Source organism: Chiloscyllium plagiosum, chromosome 25 (assembly GCF_004010195.1).
Source record: "Chiloscyllium plagiosum isolate BGI_BamShark_2017 chromosome 25, ASM401019v2, whole genome shotgun sequence".
Lineage (NCBI taxonomy): Eukaryota > Metazoa > Chordata > Chondrichthyes > Orectolobiformes > Hemiscylliidae > Chiloscyllium > Chiloscyllium plagiosum.
The window spans coordinates 36,002,831-36,022,060 of record NC_057734.1 but is presented as its reverse complement, the minus strand read 5'-3'; the positions used below and the strand labels follow the sequence as shown (position 1 = coordinate 36,022,060).

The 19,230-nt window shown below is 40.3% G+C and overlaps 1 protein-coding gene across 2 annotated transcripts in view; it reads right to left on the bottom strand.

The window, feature by feature from the left end:
- Window positions 1–19,230, bottom strand: part of ksr2 (kinase suppressor of ras 2) — a 423,089-nt gene that overhangs the window by 333,853 nt on the left and 70,006 nt on the right. For both annotated transcript variants that reach the window (XM_043715875.1, XM_043715876.1), the window contains exon 2: window positions 11,168–11,308. In XM_043715875.1, the coding sequence (XP_043571810.1) occupies window positions 11,168–11,308 (141 nt within the window). The remainder of the gene's footprint in view (window positions 1–11,167; window positions 11,309–19,230) is intronic.

Here is a 19,230-nt window from a genome sequence, read left to right as displayed (position 1 = left end):
TAAAGAAAGTAGGAGTATACTAAGAGGGAAATCAGGAGGGTAAAAAGGGGACATGAGATAGTTTTAGCAAATAGAATTAAGGAGAATCCAAAGAGTTTTTACAAATACATTAAGGACAAAAAGGTAACTAGTGAGAGAATAGGGCCCTTCAAAGATCAGCAAGGCAGTCTTTGTGTGGAGCCGCAGAAAATGGGGGAGATACTAAATGAAAATTTTGCATCACACATTTACTGTGGAAAAGGATATGGAAGATATAGACTGTAGGGAAATAGATGGTGACATCTTGCAAAATGTCCATACTACAGAGGAGGAAGTGCTGGATGTCTTGAAATGGGTAAAAGTGAATAAATCCCCAAGACCTGATCAAGTGTACCCAAGAACTCTGTGGGAAGCTAGAGAAGTGATTGCTGGCCCTCTTGCTGAGATATTAATATCATTGATAGTCACAGGTGAGGAGCCGGAAGACTGGAGGTTGGCTAACGTGGTGCCAATGTTTAAGAAGGACGGTAAGGACAAGCCAGGGAACTGTAGACCAGTAAACCTGACATCGGTGGCAAGTTGTTGGAGGGAATCCTGAGGGACAGGATATATGTGTATTTGGAAAGGCAAGGACTGGTTAGGGATAGTCAACATGGCTTTGTGCATGGGAAATCATGTCTCACAAAGGGTCCTACAGGGTATTGCTAAACAAAGAGACCTTGGAGTGCAGGTTCATAGCTCCTTGAAAGTGTAGTCGCAGGTAGGGTAGTGAAGGCGGCGTTTGGTATGCTTTCCTTTATTGGTCAGAGTATTGAGTACAGGAGTTGGGAGGTCATGTTGCAGCTGTACAGGACATTGGTTAGGTCACTGTTGGAATATTGCCTGCAATTCCTTCCTATCGGAAAGATGTTATGAAACTTGAAAGGGTTCAAAAAAGATTTACAAGCATGTTGCCAGGGTTGGAGGATTTCAGCTATAGAAAAGGCTGAACAGGCTGGGGCTGTTTTCCCTGGAGAATCGGCGAGTGAGGGGTGACCTTATAGAGGTTTACAAAATTATGAGGGGCATGGATAGGGCAAATAGACAAAGTCTTTTCCCTGGGGTCAGGGAGTCCAGAATTAGAGGACATAGGTTTAGGGTGAGAGGGGAAAGATATAAAAGAGACCTAGGAGGCAACGTTTTCACACAGAGGGTGATACGTGTATGGAATGAGCTGGCAGAGGAAGAGCTGGAGGCTGATACAATTGCAACATTTAAGAGGGATTTGGTTGGGTATATGAATAGGAAGGGTTTGGAGGGATATGGGCCAGGTGCTGGCAGGTGGGACTAAATTGGGTTGGGATATCTGGTCGGCATGGACGGGTTGGACCGAAGGGTCTGTTTCCATACTGTACATCTCAATGACTCTATGACTCTAAGTAACAAATTGACAGATCTCTATCCATCCCAGACGCCTGCAGTTTTCAGGTTAATACTGCCCTCTGCTGGAAAACGGAATATTTCTGTCCAAAAATGGAAATCTAAGTCACATGAAAAGTTAGATGTTACCAGTAACCACAAAGAAAGTTACATGTTTCATTGCTAAGAACTGTGCATCCATTAATATGTAATCGGTTTGGAAGTCATTAATTTCAAAACTAAAGATATCAATATGATATAAAAGAGCAACAATCTGAGACACAGCAGCAGCAATGGAAAGAGATGGAATCAATGGCTAAAAAACGAAAAAAACAAAATCAAGGAAGGCAGTAAGTAAGTGATTAGTCAGTAAACACAGTGTTTCAATGAACTTTTTTGTCTCTTAGACAATCTAAGAGCTGAATACTATATCTGTTATTTTACTAAATCAGAAAGTCCAGTAATCAGACATGCGAACCTAAAGAAACATGAGGATGGAGCAATGCAGTGATCAGTCTGCAAGTTCCAGGAACAGGATAAATAAAAATAAGTGATGTCAGAATTAATAAACCTCCTGATTACTGAGCAGCTGATAATTTGTCTTAAAAAGTCTTTCAAAAGTGTTAAGTTTATTTCTGTTTAAGTTTAGTTCGTTTGATAAATTGGACTAATTTATTACATGACATGCTGTCCTGCACTCTTCTTTGGATCTCATTTGGTATCCCAATTTTGGTACAAGCCCCCAGATGTTAGTTAGGATGACTCTGCAAATTTGACAAGGCTGAATTTAATTTGAAGTAAAAGTGGAAGAAACTGCAGATGCTATAAATTAGAATCAAAAACAGAAATTGCTGGAAAAGATCAGATCTGGCAGCATCTGCGGACAGAAATCAAGAGTTAACAGTTCAGGTCAAATGACCCTTCCTCAGTGGAGCTTTTCCAACAATTTCTGTTTTTGATTCTGGATTTAATTTTGTTGCTTCCAATGCTTGATGCTAGCTAAGTCTTTCTAGATTCTTTCTTTCTCTATAGCAGTTTAATACAACTGGATGGTTTGTTCCATTTCAAAGAGCAGTCAAGAGTCAATCAAATTGGTGTGGGTCTGAAGTCACACATAGGACAGAACAGTTGAGGATAACAGATTTCCCTCCTGAACAACATTTGTGAACTAAATGGGTTTTTTACAATAATCGGCAGTGGTCACCATTAGACTGGCTTTTCCATTTGCAGATTTATAATCAAATTAAAATTTCATCATTTGCTGTGGTGATATTCAAACCCATAGCCCCAAGGCAAATGCAGGGCTCCAGGTTACCAGTCTAGTGACATCAAGATTGAGCTATCAAGTACTTAATGAGCACTTTGGGTATGTTTTTACAAAAGAAAGGGACAGAGCAGATGTTGTAGTTGGCATGAGAGGAAACAATAAAATGTTCAGCATCCAGGCGAAAATGAAATGCACCTCACACGGTTGTGAGGCAAGGGAAGTGACAGCAGAAACTCCAACTATCCTTTTCCAATCTTCTCTGGTGACACACTTGGCGCTGAAGAAATGAAGTACAGCTAGCGCTGTGCAGTTGTTCAAAACAGAGGGAGGGATAGACTGAGTAATTATAGGCTAGTTAGTCTGGCCTATAATTTTTGGGGAGAAAGTGAGGTCTGCAGACGCTGGAGATCAAAGCTGAAACTTTATTGCTGGAACAGCACAGCAGGTCAGGCAGCATCTAGGGAACAGAAGATTCGACGTTTCGGGCACATGCCCTTCTTCAGGAATGAGCAGAGAGTGTTCAGCAGGAGAAGATAAAAGGTAGGGAGGAGGGACTTGGAGGAGGGGCGTTGGAAATGTGATAGGTGGAAAGAGGTCAAGGTGAGGGTGATAGGTCGGAGTAGGGTGGAGGCAGAGAGGTCAAGAAGAAGACTGCAGGTCAGGAAGGCGGTGCCGGGCTGGAGGGATTCGGCTGAGACAAGGTGGGGGGAGGGGGGATGAAGAAACTGGTGAAGTCCAAGTTCATCCCCTGTGGTTGGAGGGTTCCCAGTCGGAAGATAAGACGCTCCTCCTCCGACCGTCGCGTTGTTGTGGTTTGGCGGTGGATGAGTCCAATGACCTGCATATCCTCGGTGGAGTGGGAGGGGGAGTTGAAATGCTGTGCTACAGGGTGATTGGGTTGGTTCGTCCGGGTGGCCCAGAGGTGCTCTCTGAATCGCTCATCAAGTAGGCGGCCTGTCTCCCCAATATAGAGGAGGCCACACCGGCTGCAGCGGATGCAGTAGATAATGTGAGTGGAGGTGCAGGTGAATCTGTGGCGGATATGGAAGTTTCCTTTGGGGCCTTGGAGAGAAGTGAGGGGGGAGGTGTATAATTTTTGGAACAGTTTTGGAACACAATATGAATCATAATTTAGAGAGGCACAGATTACTCAAGGTCAGTCAAGATGAATTTGTTAAGAGAATTGTAGTTTGACTATACGGGACGATAAGAGTAGTGAAGTCAGAACTAAGATTTCAAGATCGCAAGAAGGCACCGGCAGGCAAGAAGTTGGTTTGAGGTGTGTCTACTTCAACGGCAGGAGCATCTGGAATAAGGTGGGTGAACTTGCAGCATGGGTTGGTACTTGGGATTTTGATGTTGTGGCCATTTCAGAGACCTGGGTAGAACAGTGAAAGGAATATTATAGCAGGTTCCCGGATTTAGATGTTTCAGTAATAACAGAGAAAATGGCAAGGACAGTATTACGGTTGCAGAAAAGATCTTTGAGGATTCCTCTACCGAGGCAGTATGGGCCGAGATTAGAAACAGGAAAGGAGAGGTTACCCTGTTGGGAGTTTTCTATAGGCCTCCAAATAGTTCCAGAGATTAAGGGATAGGATAGCAAAGGTAATCCTTGATAAGAGCAAGCGTGACAGAGTAGTTGTTATGGGGGACTTTAACTTTCCAAATATTGACTGGGAATACAATAGTTAGATGGGTCAGTTATTGTCCAATGTGTGCAGGAGGGTTTCCTGACACAGTATGTAGATAGACCAACAAGCGGCGAGGCCACATTAGATTTGGTACTGGGTAATGAACTCGGCCAGATGTTAGATTTGGAGGTACGTGAACACTTTGGTGATAGTGATCACAATTCAGTTATGTTTACTTTAGTGATGGAAAGGGATAGGTATATACCGCAGGGCAAGTATATGGCTGGGGGAAAGACAATTACAATGCAATTAGGCAAGATTTAGGATACACAGAATGGGGAAGGAAACTTCAGGGGATGGGCACAATTGAAATGTGGAGTTTATTCAAGGACCAGCTTCTGCAGTTCCTCGATAAGTATTTACTGGTCAAGCAGGAAAGAAGTTGTCGAGCGCGGGAGCCATAGTTTACTAAGGAAGTTGAATCTGTCTTCAAGAGGAAGAAGAAGGCTTATCTTAGGATGAGATGTGATGGCTCAGTTAGGGTGTTTGAGAGTTACAGGTTAGCCAGGAAAGACCTAAACAGAGAGCTAAGAAGAGCCAGGAGGGGACATGAGAAGTTGTTGGTGGATAGGATTAAGGAAAACGCTAAGGCTTTCTGTAACTACATCAGGAATAAAGGAATAAAAGAATGACAAGAGTAAGATTAGGGCCAATCAAGCTTAGTAGTGGGAAGTTGTGCGTGGAGTCAGAGGAGATAGGGGAAGCACTAAATGAATACTTTTCGTCAGTATTCACACTAGAAAAGACAATGTGATCGAGGAGAATATTGAGATACAGGCTACAATAATAGGTGGGATCGAGGTGCATAAGGAGGAGGTGTTAGCAATTCTAGAAAGTCTTAAAATAGATAAGTCCCCTGGGCTGCATGGGATTTTTCCTAGGATTCTCTGGGAAGCCAGGGAGAAGATTGCCGAGCCTTTGGCTTTGATCTTTTTGTTGTAATTGTCTACAGGAATAGTGCCAGAAGACTGTTGTTCCCTTGTTCAAGAAGGGGAGTAGAGACAAACGTGGAAATTATAGACCAGTGAGCCTTGCTTCAGTTGTGGGTCAAGTGTTGGAAAGGGTTAAGAAATAGGATTTATCATCTAGAGAAGAATACATTATCCCACAGTTGAAGGGATAGTCGACACAGTTTTTTGAAGGGTAGGCCGTGCCTCACAAACCTTATTGATTTCCTTGAGAAGATGGCCAAACAGGTGGATCTGGGCAAAGCTGTTAATGTGGTATATATGGATTTCAGTAAGGCGTTTGATAAGGTTCCCCACGGTAGGCTATTGCACAAAATACGGAGACAAGGGATTGAGGGTGATTTAGCGGTTTGGATCAGAAATTGGCTAGCTGAGAGAAGATAGAGGGTGGTGGTTGATGGGAAATATTCACCCTAGAATTCAGTTACTAGTCGGGTATCGCAAGGGTCTGTTTTGGGTCCACTATTGTTTGTCATTTATATAAATGACCTGGATGAGGGCGTAGAAGCATGGGTTAGTAAATTTGCAGATGATACTGAGGTCGGTAGAGTTGTGGATAGTGACGAAGAACATTGTAGGTTACAAAGACATAGTTAAGCTGCAGAGCTGGACTGAGAGGTGGCAAATGAAGTTTAATGTAGAAAAGTATGAGGTGATTCACTTTGGAAGGAGTAACAGGAATGCAGAGTATTGGGCGACTGATAAGATTCTTGGTAGTGTAGATGAGCAGAAAGATCTGTGTCCAGGTACATAGACACTTGAAAATTGCCAACCAGGTTGATAGGGTTGTTAAGAAGGCATACGGTGTGTTAGCTTTTCTTGGCAGAGGGATTGAGTTTCAGAACCATGAGATCATGCTGCAGATATACAAAACTCTGGTGCAGCCACATTTGGAGTATTGTGTACAGTTCTGGTCACTGCATTATAGGAAGGATGTGGAAGCTTTGGAAAGGATTCAGAGGACATTTATTAGGATGTTACCTAGTATGGAGGGAAGGTCTTAAGGGGAAAGGCTGAGGGGCTTGAGGCTGTTTTCGTTAGAGAGAAGGTGGTTGAGAGGCGACTTAATTGAGACATAGAAGATAATCAGTCAGTTAGATAGGTTGGACAGTGAGAGCCTTTTCCCTCTGATGGCGATGGCTAGCACAAGGGGACATAGCTTTAAATTGATGGGTGATAGATATAGGTCAGATGTCAGGGTCGTTTCTTTACTTTGTGAAGTAGGGGTGTGGATCACACTGCCTGCAATAGTAGTAAACTCGCCAACTTTAAGGGCATTTAAATGGTCATTGGATAGGCATATGGACGAGAAAGGAATAGTGCAAGTTAGATGGGCTTCAGATTGGTTTCACTGGTCGGCACAACATTGAGGGCTGAAGGGCCTGTACTGCGCTGTAATGTTCTATGTTCTAGAAGGTTATTTCTGACTAACTTGACAACAAGAAGGTCAATTGACCTGAAGAAACTGTTTTAAATTATGAGAGGCTTAGATAGTGTGGATTGGAAGGATCTATTTTTCCATGGGAAGAGAGGTCAATTACATTGTTTTAAATTAATTAGAGGAGTGTTGAAGAGAATTTGTTTTTTATTCAGAGTAATCTGAAACTCACTGCCTGAAAGCTGAAAGGGGAAATTGAGATTGAAACTAGCATTACATTTAAAACAACAATTGGATAGGCACTGGAAATGCTAAAGACAACAGACCAAGAGCTGGAAGGTGAGATTAGGCTTGATAGTTCCTTTTTGGTCAGCAAAGATACAATAAGCATATGGCCTGATTCTGAGGAATCTTTTCATTTTCTACTGGATCAACAATGTCTCAAGATCCATCTGAATTAGTCAGTTAGTTAATTTCATTCAGTTTGGCAGTACAATAGAAATAAGGACATGTATTTACATATTGCATAGTCATTGTCATATGTAGGAAACAACAGCTAGTTTTGTCAAAGTAAGATCCCACCTTCAGCAATAAGCTAATGATCAGATTTCAGTGATTTATTTTGGAAGATAAATATACTTGACCAGAGACATCTGCTGGAAATACATGTCTATGGATATCAGGTAAGAAGAAGAGTACAATTAGTCATCATGTTCCCACAGTTGAAGAGCTGGATGAAGCTCACTGTCAACACTCAAACATGAATAATGCTCATGAAGACTAAAATAAAAACAAAATGCTGAGGATTGCCTTTTCACCACATCCACAAGCACTCACTCCCAACAACACCCTCCATAGCAGCAGAGTGTGCTATCTACAAGATGCAGAATTCACCAAAGATCTTTAATCAGCACCTCTTAAACTCATGACCATTTCCATCTCGAAAGACTAGGACAGATACATGAGAATACGACCATCTGCAAGCTCCCCTCCAAGCCACTTACTATCCTTATTTGGAAATATATTGCCATTCCTTCATTGGTCCTGGGTCAAAATTCTGGAATTTCTTCCCTGAGGGCATTGAGGGTCTACCTACAGTACATGGACTGCAGCGGTTCAAGAAGGCAGCTCACCATCATCTTCTCAAGGGCAACTAGGCACAAGTAATAAATGCTGGCCAGCCAGCATCCCATGAGATAATTTAGTAAAAATGATGTTGTAAATGTTCATTAGATCTGAAAGCATTTGTGGAGAGACCAGCAGAGCTAACAGGGCAGAACTTCCATTCAGCTGACATGCAGAGAATCAGTCTCAGTCAGAAAGTCAGGGAACTCACCATCTGGGACTCTTCTCCCAGACTAATATCCCTGTTGTCATTGTTCCCCATCCAAAGCCACGATCCAATTGACAGTTGGGAGGAGATAAGTGCTGTCAACCACAGCAACAGGTAATCTTTTATCCTCTTCCTTAACACTGTCCCAGTTCAGCAATTTCAGATCTCTGAATCCACTATTTTTCAAAAATGTTTTTGTTTGGGTTTTGTAGCTCAGCTGTTGATAATAGTTCCAATTTTCCCATCTTTTCCTTTTCTAAACACATCATTTGCTTGTTATTTGACCTTTTGTCATTCCCTCTGGTCATACACTAGTGTCCTTTTAGTTATTTGATGAATCCTGTCTTCCACACTCTCTCAGGTGTTCCTTTTACTTACCCTGCCCCATATGTCACTTTCCCTGCCGTTTAAAATCTATTACAACTCTAAGCTCCTCCACTTCATTGAAAGCTCATTGGTCTGAAACGTTAATTCCATTTCTCTCTCTTTTGACAACGCCAGAACTGTTGAGTTTTTCCAGAACTTTCAGTTTTTATTATGGCCATAAGCAATGTGTAGTGGCTATGGTCCTACTCGAGCAACCAGACATTTGAGTGTTCAATTTGCTCAATGGCAAAACTGAATTTAATATTTATGGGTCATAAAACGACTGGATTACTGGAAGCTAGATCATTTATGTCTTTCCAAGTTGAAAAAGCCACCATTGACTTATTTGGTCCATGTAGTTTTTAGTTGATTTAATTGAGATTACATTTAGAAAAGTTTCCATGACAAATGAACTTCATTAAGGATTCTACAGGTGAGGATAGAATTGGAGGAGATTGGCTAAGAAGTGAATCTTAACCTTGAGTATCAATCATTGGAAGAGGGGTCCAGCTGTCTGCTTAATGTAGAAGCAAAGGTTCAGGAACATGGGAACAGACTAACAGAATCATTCCTACTCTGTGAAATTTGCAACATTCCAAGAAGCTGTGTGGAATTGTAAGGCCATATAGTTGACATCATCAAACCCAGAAGAAAGTCAGTTCTGATGGAAAGTCAACAGGATGAGGAGACTGTTAGAAGAAACACATTTTGTACCACGGAGTGGCAAGATTTGAACTGCAGGATATACTTGTAATAATAAACAAGATTCTGATATCAAATGTGAAAAAGAAAGAAGATAATTCCCGTGAATCAGAGAAGGGAAATAAATTTCCAACCACTTTGTAACACTCCGATGAGTCGACATTCACAAGTTGTAGAGCAGTGACAGGCAGACCTTATGTAGTAGCACACGGCATCCAGTTCAAACATTCCATCAGGAGAGAGAAAAAAATTAAACTAAATTAGCATCCCCAGTATCTCCATGAGTAAATGTACTGCACTGAACCATTTCCACTCAGCAAGAATAACTTGCATGACATTTTCCTACATTAATTTTCTATATTTAACTTACTGAAATATCCCTAAGTGCTTTATTATGAGGGATGGAAGGTGGGTTTGGGGTTGGGAGAGGTGCACCAGAAATATCGCATATTGCAGCAATCAAATAAAATTTGACACCAAACCATGTATGGAAATATTAGGAAAGGTAAGGCAGGTTTTAAGATGCACCTTAAAGCAGTGTTTCCCCAACATTTTTCTACCATTGCCCCACTCTGAGCTAGGAAATCGTCACAGCCCTCTCAATGAGGACTGAGAGAGGTGGTGGGGGTATGACTGAGGGTCCCTATGAGAGTAGAGGGCTGCAAAATGGAAGGATTACTGTTATGGCTTGATTTGAATTATGTGGCAGTCACTGCTTCCTTAGAAATCTCAGCCTCAGAGTTTCAGTTCATGACCCCACTTCAGGGGATCACTATCTTAAAGTATGACAGAGATAGAAAGGCTAAGAGACTAGAAGAGGAAACTGCACAGCTTAGGACTCAAGAAGCCAAAGGCCTGATTTCCAAAGATGTAACAATTAGACTTGGCATTGCACTGGGTTGTGATTCCCATTTATTATGGAATTTTTTTGTTTCAGGTTGGGTACAAGTAGGGTTCCAAAGCACTGTCACTGACCTGTACCTGATATGAAGTCACACAATCAGGGGTTACTACGATGACAAGAAGAATACAGGACAAAAGTAAATTGGGAGTAACTTAGAAGCACAGAATATTTGTCAAAATTTAATTAGTCCAGCAAACAATTGGCAGCATTTTTCCCCATCCTCATATCACCATATTACATTCTTTCACCAATCTCATCCTCACTTACTTCATCATACCAAGTTACAGTTCCACATACACTGGGTGTTCTTCACTCCTTTACCCAAATGGCCAGTTTGGGTTTGTTAGTCAAAACAGTGATTTGTGACAAATTATTCTACTTTGTGATAAATAAAGTTGTGATGGCGTCCTTAAACTATTTTCAATAGGAGGTTGATGATTGGTCCATTTTATTTTGTGGAGCACCTTGGGGTATTTTCCTACAATCAGTGCAGGCATTTAAACTTTCTTATAAATATTGCTGTTGTTGTTTGGCAACAGGAAGCCACTTGTGTTTTCCTAGCTTAGGATGCTGAAGCCTTTTATAGGAACTAGCCATGACTCAAGATGAGATCATTGAAGAGAAAATGAGGTCTGCAGATGCTGGAGATCAGAGATGGAAATGTGTTGCTGGAGAAGCGCAGCAGGTCAGGCAGCATCTAGGGAACAGGAGAATAGACGTTTCGGGCATTCCTGAAGAAGGGCTAATGCCCGAAACGTCGATTCTCCTGTTCCCTAGATGCTGCCTGACCTGCTGCGCTTCTCCAGCAATACATTTCCATCTCAAGATGAGATCAACCAACTCAACAAAGAACAATTATTTGAGTCTGTGACCTTCCTGAGCATCTACCTGAAACAAAGACAGCAGCTACATTTCAATTTGCAAAATCGGCGTTTTATAATTGCTTTGATTACACACATGGTGTACCTGAGTTAAGTGGGGACTTACTTATCAAATGACACTGAAAAAGATTGTGTACTCATTTTAAAGAAATGTAGAGAAATCTCTCCAAATTCAATCTAAATGGAATGCAGGTAACTAATCCAGTTTGTACTACATTCAATCCACTACCATCTCAAATGGTGCTGCATATCAACAATGTTGTTTGGAAATAATAACCAGGTTTACATTAGGTTTACCTCGATCACTTCCTTGCGGATATTTACAATCCGGAACCAATGCACAAGATGAGGAAATCCCTCTAACTCAGCGCTTCGCTCATTCAGGGAAACCTTGCGTTTGCAGGAAAGCTGGCGGCTGAAGTACTTCACTAGTTTGCCCTAAACCAAAGAAGGAAGAAAATTGTTAGAAAATACCAGTGAATTAATCTACCAAAGGAAGACTATACACAAATCTTCAGCAAACCCAAAGCCAGTGGTTTGGGATTTATTTGTCATCAAGTGATGGAAGCATATAATTAACATTTCTGAACAATTTTAAAATTTTCTCCCTTTAATGAAGCTGGGCAATGAGTGTTGGATAATACTGAAGCAGTCCATGCCAATATGTAGAAAGATGTGGGCAATATTTAAGTTTGGCATAATACAGATGGTTCTGCTATAAATTGCATTTCCTCAACCCAAATTGGCTGTAATGTGATTGATTTGTTGTTGTTTGTCATTGTTTCTAAAGCGCAAACTTTTAAACATGTGCTGGCTGTAACACAATTACATCGGCAACACTCTAAGCGCTGTTTCTAATGTGTGATTTTTCTATAATTCAAGGTTGCACAAGGACACAACCACCACATTATAAAGAACTGACTATATTAGCAATAACATGTGCGCCATGTAAATACTAGGCAATTACCATCTCCAACAAGGAAGAATCTAATTATCGCTCTTGACTTTCAATATTCATTGTGGGACAGACAGTCTTGCACAGAGCTCCTCACATCTTCAATGCATTATCTGGGCCGACATGACACCAATTGTTAAAGTTCACTTGAGAATGCAACTTCAAAAAGAGTTCGGCAATTTACATATGAAAGAACTGAAACCAACATGTTCACTCTAAAAGATGAGAGACTGAACAAACAATCCAGGTCTTTTTCAATATATATTTCAGTTACATCACACTGGAAACTTATGCTATAAATTCTGCGTCTTATGATCTTATACTCCACAACCAACTGATGAAGGAGCAGTGTTCCAAAAGTTAGTGCTTCCAAATAAATCTGTTGGACTATAATGTGGTGTTGTGTGATTTTTTAAACTTGGTACATCCCAGTCTAACACTGGTATCTCCAAATCAATATTATTACTATCTCTGGATTCCCATTATCAATATCCTGGGTCTAGACCCTTAACTAGATCAGCCAATGGTTATGATCATAATTCAGAGGCTAGAATTCTGTAGCAATTAACCTACCTCCTATCTCCCAGTGCTTGCCCAACATCTACAAAGCATGTCAGGAAGGTGATGGAATACTATCCTCTTGCCAAAGTGAGTACAGCTCCAACAACAGTCCTGAAACTCAACACCATCCAGGAGAGAGATGCCCTGTTGATTGGCATACCTCATGCCACCATAAACATTCCTTCTTACCAATATCAGCACACAGCGTACCCACAAGTGTCTATACAAGATGGACTGCAGCAACTAACCAAGGCATCTTCAAAAATATCTTCCAACTTCTGCCACCTGGAGGAACTAAAGCAGCAGAACACTCCTGCAAACCGCGCACCCCCCCTCCAAGCCATACACCACATGGACTGCGGCAGTTCAAAAAGGTGACTCACTCGCACAAAAGGGTAATTAGGGATAAGCAAAAAAATGCTAGCTTAGTCAGGAATGTCCAAGTTCAGTGAAAGAATTTTTTAAAAAGCTATTTAAACATTGCAAGGAGATGTTTTATCCAACTATCCCAAACTCTACGAATATTATACTATTATTGTGGGATCATCAACCATTATCCTTTGGATGTTAAGTGGGGATGTTTAAGTCAACTTAATGTATCACCATGCAATTGAACCAATGCTGACCTTGTTGTAATGGTCAGTTTCAGAATGAAGTTTTTTGAGGTATAATTAAAGACTGCTCATAATTCATCTGGTAACAATGGAAAAGCAGTTAACTGTGCCAAGGAAAACATCTGAGCAGAGATCATCTTTTTAGTTCTAGTTTCTGTAGAAGTGGGATTTTGACTGATATGGAATAGTACTAAATCAAAGAGAGGTTGAGAATTCAAAGTTATATTTGGTAGAACAGCAACTTTATGTAACAGAAATGAAACAATGGATAAAACAATAAACATCTCTAGAAAAAGATCTTTCAAGTGATGAAAACTAAATATATTAAGGAAGAATTATTAAATTATCTTTACACTAAGTTACACTTTAATCTCTACATTATCATGTACTGCCCAATTTGGCTTGACATATAGAAAGAATAAGGGAAATGTATAAACAATAGTTGCACATGATATACATTTATAAAGTCTAAACATAGTTCAGAACTTTAAATCATCTAAGTTTGCAAAAAAAACAATAAGTAGACCTGGTTGCATGAAATACCTGTTAACTGTATGATTAAATATCATTGTATATATTATATGCAAATAAATCTACAATACTTGAATCTCAGTGCCTGGATAGTGCTTTGAATTTATGGGGCATGTTATAAATATAAACACATATGATGACCCTTGTTGTTAGGAGAAACCCAGAATTTTCTTTTATATTCCTTTAAGTCCAAAGTAAGACCAAGAGAATTCTGGAAGTGGGAGTTAATTGGAGTTCTTATGTATGGTAGAATTTCAAAGAAGTTAAATTCTGGTTAACGTTGCTGTGGAGATTAAAGCTAAATACGTTTGGTATCAGGATCCAGCAACAGGGCACCAAAGAGGACCTCAGAATTTTAAAGAGGACATGAAAAGTTCTTTACAAACAATACTTTTTTATTTTGTTTAGCAGTGAGAAAATAAATAAAATTCCACAAGTTCTTGAAGAAACAATGCACAAGTGAGCTAAAAGAGCCTGAACCTACATGTGGTGTGAACAGATAAAGTTAAAAATCACACAACACCAGGTTATAGTCCAACAGGTTTAATTGGAAGCACACTAGCTTTCGGAGCGTCGCTCCTTCATCAGGTGATTGTGTCGCTCCAAAAGCTAGTGTGCTTCCAATTAAACCTGTTGTTGTGTGATTTTTAACTTTGTACACCCCAGTCCAGCACCGGCATCTCCAAATCATGTGAACAGATAGACTGCAAATCAGGTATTGAAGTTTGGTTAGTTGTAAAGGAACTTTGGAAACTCATATCATCAGGACGAGTGTGACCCAAATGCTACAAGGTTGATAGACATACACCTTGTTGGTGTAACCATATCTGGGAACTTTGGATTGAGCTGCATATGGGAGTAATGCAAGTGCCTGTAATGTAATACGATATATATTTGGTGTGTTGATTACTTAAAGCAAAATAAACCTCAGTATTTTATGTATAATTCACAGCTATTAATGTTTAAATTGTGTTAATTTGGGCTTATTACAGAAAAAGTTTTGGTTTATTTGTTGCAGTAAAAATTTTATAAAGTTAAATCTTGTTTGTTATCTTTCTTTGTGCTGGCATGGTAGGAGTTCCTTTCTTTTAAGATGTTATCAGTTACATACTGTAGTCAACACATTACATACAGTAGTCAACGGCCAAAGTTTAATCCTGTCCCAATCTTTGTCTCCAGACATGCAAACCATCCGTAAGATGCACTCAATAATGATCAAGGTGAATAATTTGTGGTGAGAGATATTCACATTTCCAAACTGGTTTCACAGCAAAATAAGTTTATACTGCACCTAATACCACGCATGAACATTTCCAATTGGTATTATTGTAGCCTAAGACAGAGAAATTGTTCTGAAGTTAGGAACTTATTCTGATATTGTTACACTTTCTATAACAATTTTAATGTCAATACATCTTCTGTTCAGCCTATTCTAATTGTTTGCATTGTCACAGTGCAAGATATTTTCTAACCAACCTGTTCAGAGATGTTTATCACACACCTCTGGAGCAGGTGGGACTTGAACCCAGGCCTCCTGGCTCACAATGCAATATAAAGTCCAAACAGCTTAAACATTCATGTAGTTTTCAATCAATTGCTAGAATCTAATCAGTAAACTTGATTCAGTGTTTCTAAATGCAAACATTTTTGCAGCTCTAACAGAATAGGTTACATGCAAGAGGACAGAGAAGACAATTGAAAGAAAGATTAGCAACTGATTCTGTCTGAACAAACATACAGTATTCTCTAGTCTTATTTATTACCTGTATGAAACTTTAAAACAATTTGATGCCAAAGTATCTAAAATTGTTTGAAATGTTTCAGTGTTAGAACAGAAACTCCTTAATATTTGAAGCATCCAACCTATTTTGGGAAAAAGCATCATGATGGAGACAGAAGAAAGAAAATGTTAAGGGAAGTGAAAAGAAGGGCAGTACAGTGGCCCAGTGGTTAGTACTGTTGCCTCTCAGCACCAGGGACCTAAGTTTGATTCCAGCCGAGGGAGACTGTGTGCAGTTTGCACATTCTCCCATGTCTGCGTGGGTTTCCTCAGGTGCTCCAGTTTCTTCCCATAGTCCAACGATGTGCAGGTTAGGTGGGTTGGCCATGTTAAGTTGTCCAGGGATGTGTAGGTGAGTGTGGATTAAGTACTTTTTGGAGGGTCAATGTGGACTTGATGGGTCAAATGCTTCCACACTGTAGTGATTCTATGAAGACAAGCACTCCCAAAAGAAAAGGTTGGCATTTGAGGAATAGAACTGAACCTCAGGTTTATCTTTCCTTATCTTAAAAATTCAGCAAAGGAGATCTTAGAAGGAAAGCAAAACAAATTGGAAAGCTTTGCTGTTGTAGAAAATGTTGAAGATAAAGCATGATAAATAGGAAGTACAATACTGTAAATTCCCCGATTACTGATACTCTAGAATTCTCATGAAACTGCCTTCTTTTAGTTAATTTGATTTGATTTATTTAATTCAGTTTAAATGTATCAACTGGATCCCTGTTAAGAATTTTGAAAACTATGTGAACAATGAATTTATGAATGTTTATGATGCAATTTGAGTTTGTTTAGTGAAGACTGTATAAATTAGCAGCCTGGAGTGAATACCCCACCTCTGCCCATGTGGTGCATCCTGACGGTACATACTAGGAAAGTGTGTATACCGACCAGCCTATGATTTTCTGCACTTCTTTTTCCAAAAGAGTCAACAAGCAAATGGTTCTAATACATTCAACTGAATCAAATTGATGCTAGAGACCTGAAACACACACAGAGAATGTTCTTCTGAAGAACAGTCATACTGGAGTAGAAACGTTAACTTTGTTTCAATCTGCACCGTTGCTGCCAAACCTACTGAATTTCTTCTGAATTTAACTGTTGTGTAAATGAAAAGTTCCATTAATCTCCACAGGATGGCAGTATATTACCATTGTACGTTTTAGATCAAATATGGCACACCATGCAGAATGTAAACATAACGCTTTGTAGAATCATAGAATAATCCAGCACAGAAGGAGCATATTTGGCCCACTGTACCTGTGGCAGATCTTTCAAAGAGTTATTCAATTGTTCTTATGCACTGTTCTTTCCTCACAATTGGAATTGCAATTTATTTCCTAAGTAGTTACCTAACTCCCTTTCAAAAGTTATTTATGGATTCTGCATCTACCTTTAATTCCAGATCAGATCGATTTACGTTGTTTTTCATGCGTCCTCTGGTTCTTTCTCCAATTACCTTAAACCTATACAAAAGCAAAACACTGTGGATGTTTGAAATATGAAATAAAAGCTAAAAAAAAGTTAGAAAAACTCAGCAGATCAGGCTGCATTTGTGAAAACAAAAACAGTTAACACCTCTGGTCGATGATCTGTCATCTGACCTCTCCATAAACTATATATGAACTTTTATTAAATGCTTGAAAAATGGTTATGCTAATGAATCCCTCTTGCCTCTGCATGAAAATGTTCTCACTTAAACTAGTTTTGGACTCCCCTACCCTTTGGAAAAAACCTTGCTATTCACCCTATTCATGCCTCTCATAATTTTATAAGCTTCTATAAGGTCGCCCCTCAGCTTCCAATGCTCCAGGGAAAATAGCCCTAGCCTATTTAGCCTCTCCCTATAGTTCAAACCCTGCAACCCTGGCAACATCCTTGTAAATCTTTTCTGAACCCTTTCAATGTTGTGGATTACAGAAAAACTATTACATGAAAACTGTGTTGTTACCAATAGCTGTTCTAATTCAAACTGTTTTGACCTGGTCTGTGCTAGTCTTCAATTACGCCACTCATATTTTTTGCTCCTAACTGACACTTCTCACTTCTGTCACTACAAAGTATTTCATTATTAATCTCACTGTTATGGAGCTGAGAAGAGCATCAATTTTTAAACTAAGCTCAATGAGTTCTAAACAAAAAAACTGGTTCTGTTTTCCACAAATCATCTAGACACAGAGTAGGGGAGTGAATTTTTAATTCTAATAAATGAGCGGGTTTGGGTTGGATAAGAGGTAAACATTTTAAAAGTTTCAAACTTAGACAAAGCCCACCTCAAAACCTGCCTATTTCCAATTTCAATGAGATCGGAGTACACGTGAAGGGATCACTTATACTCCAATGAAGCTGTGTATCTCAGATTTTAATTTTCCTATTCCAGCTCTCACACCGGCTGGCGAAGTTTTCAGCCAGGCTTTGGGAAAATTAGCAGTTAAAGGGAGAAGAAGAATTAATGGTGGGGCCGAGGGTAGTGTTCCAGAACCAAGAGACAAAGAGTTTAGGTACGTAACTCTTTGAAATTTGCATCACAGGTAAACAGGGTGATTAAGACGACATTTAGCATGTTTGCCTTCTTGAACATGTTAAGGATGTACAAGGCCTCTCTGGAGTACTGTGCCCAATTCACCATGTTATAGGAAGGATATTATTAAACTGGGGAGGGTTAGATTAGATTCCCTGCACTGTGGAAACAGGCCCTTCAGCCCAACAAGTCCACACCTTCCGAAGAGCAACTGTCCCAGACCCATACCCTTACATTTACCCCTGACTAATGCACCTAACACTATGGGCAATTTAGCATGGTCAGTTCACCTAACCTGCACATCTTTAGACTGTGGGAGGAAACCGGAGCACCCGGAGGAAAGCCATGCAGACATGGGGAGAATGTGCAAACTCCACACAGACAGTTGCCCGAGGTTGGAATTGAACCCGGCTCCCAGGCGCTGTGAGGCAGCAGTGCGGACCACTGAGCTACCGTGTCGTCCACGGTTCAAAAAAGATTGTCGAGGATGTTACCAAGAATGGAGGGTTTGAGATATAAAAATAGACTGGAAATACTGGAACATAGGAGGTTGAGGAGTGATCTTGTAGAAGTTTATGAAATCCTAAGAAGCTAGATAAGGTGAATGACAAGGGTCTTTCCCCCAGGGCGAAGAAGTTCAAAACTAGAAGGCATGTTATTAAGGTGAGAGGAGAAAGATATTAAAAAGACAATGAAATTACTTTTTTTTACACAGAGTGATTCATAGAACATTGAACTGTTCAACATAGGAAATTAAACTAATCCCTCCTACCTGCCCTTGGTCAATATCCCTCCATTCCTTGCATATTCATGTGCATATCTAAAAGTCCCTTTAAACGCCCCTATCATGTCTGCCTCCATTATTACCCCGGCAGCGATCTACATTTCCATCCAAGTCATCAGAATCAGCAGAGATCCCAGTACAGATCCCTGCAGAACACCACTAGTCATGGGCCTCCAGCATGAAAAAAAGCCTTCCACCACCTTCTGCTTTCTATGGGCAAGCCAATTCTGAATGTATGCAGCCATATCACTGTGGATACCATGCATCTTAATCTTCATGATTAGCCTACCATTAACAACCTTGTTGAAAGCCTTACAAAAATCCATATAGACAGCATCCACTGCTCTATCTGTAATCCAGGTAGCTATGGGAGTCAGTGGGTTTGACATTTGACACTGACATTTTTTACAAACCCACCGACTCCCACAGCTACCTGAATTACACCACTTCCCACCCTACCTCTTGCAAACATGCCATCCCATATTCCCAATTCCTCCGCCTCCGCCGGATCTGCTCCTAGGAGGACCAGTTCCACCACAGAACACACCAGATGGCCTCCTTCTTTAGAGACCACAATTTCCCTTCCCACGTGGTTAAAGATGCCCTCCAACGCATCT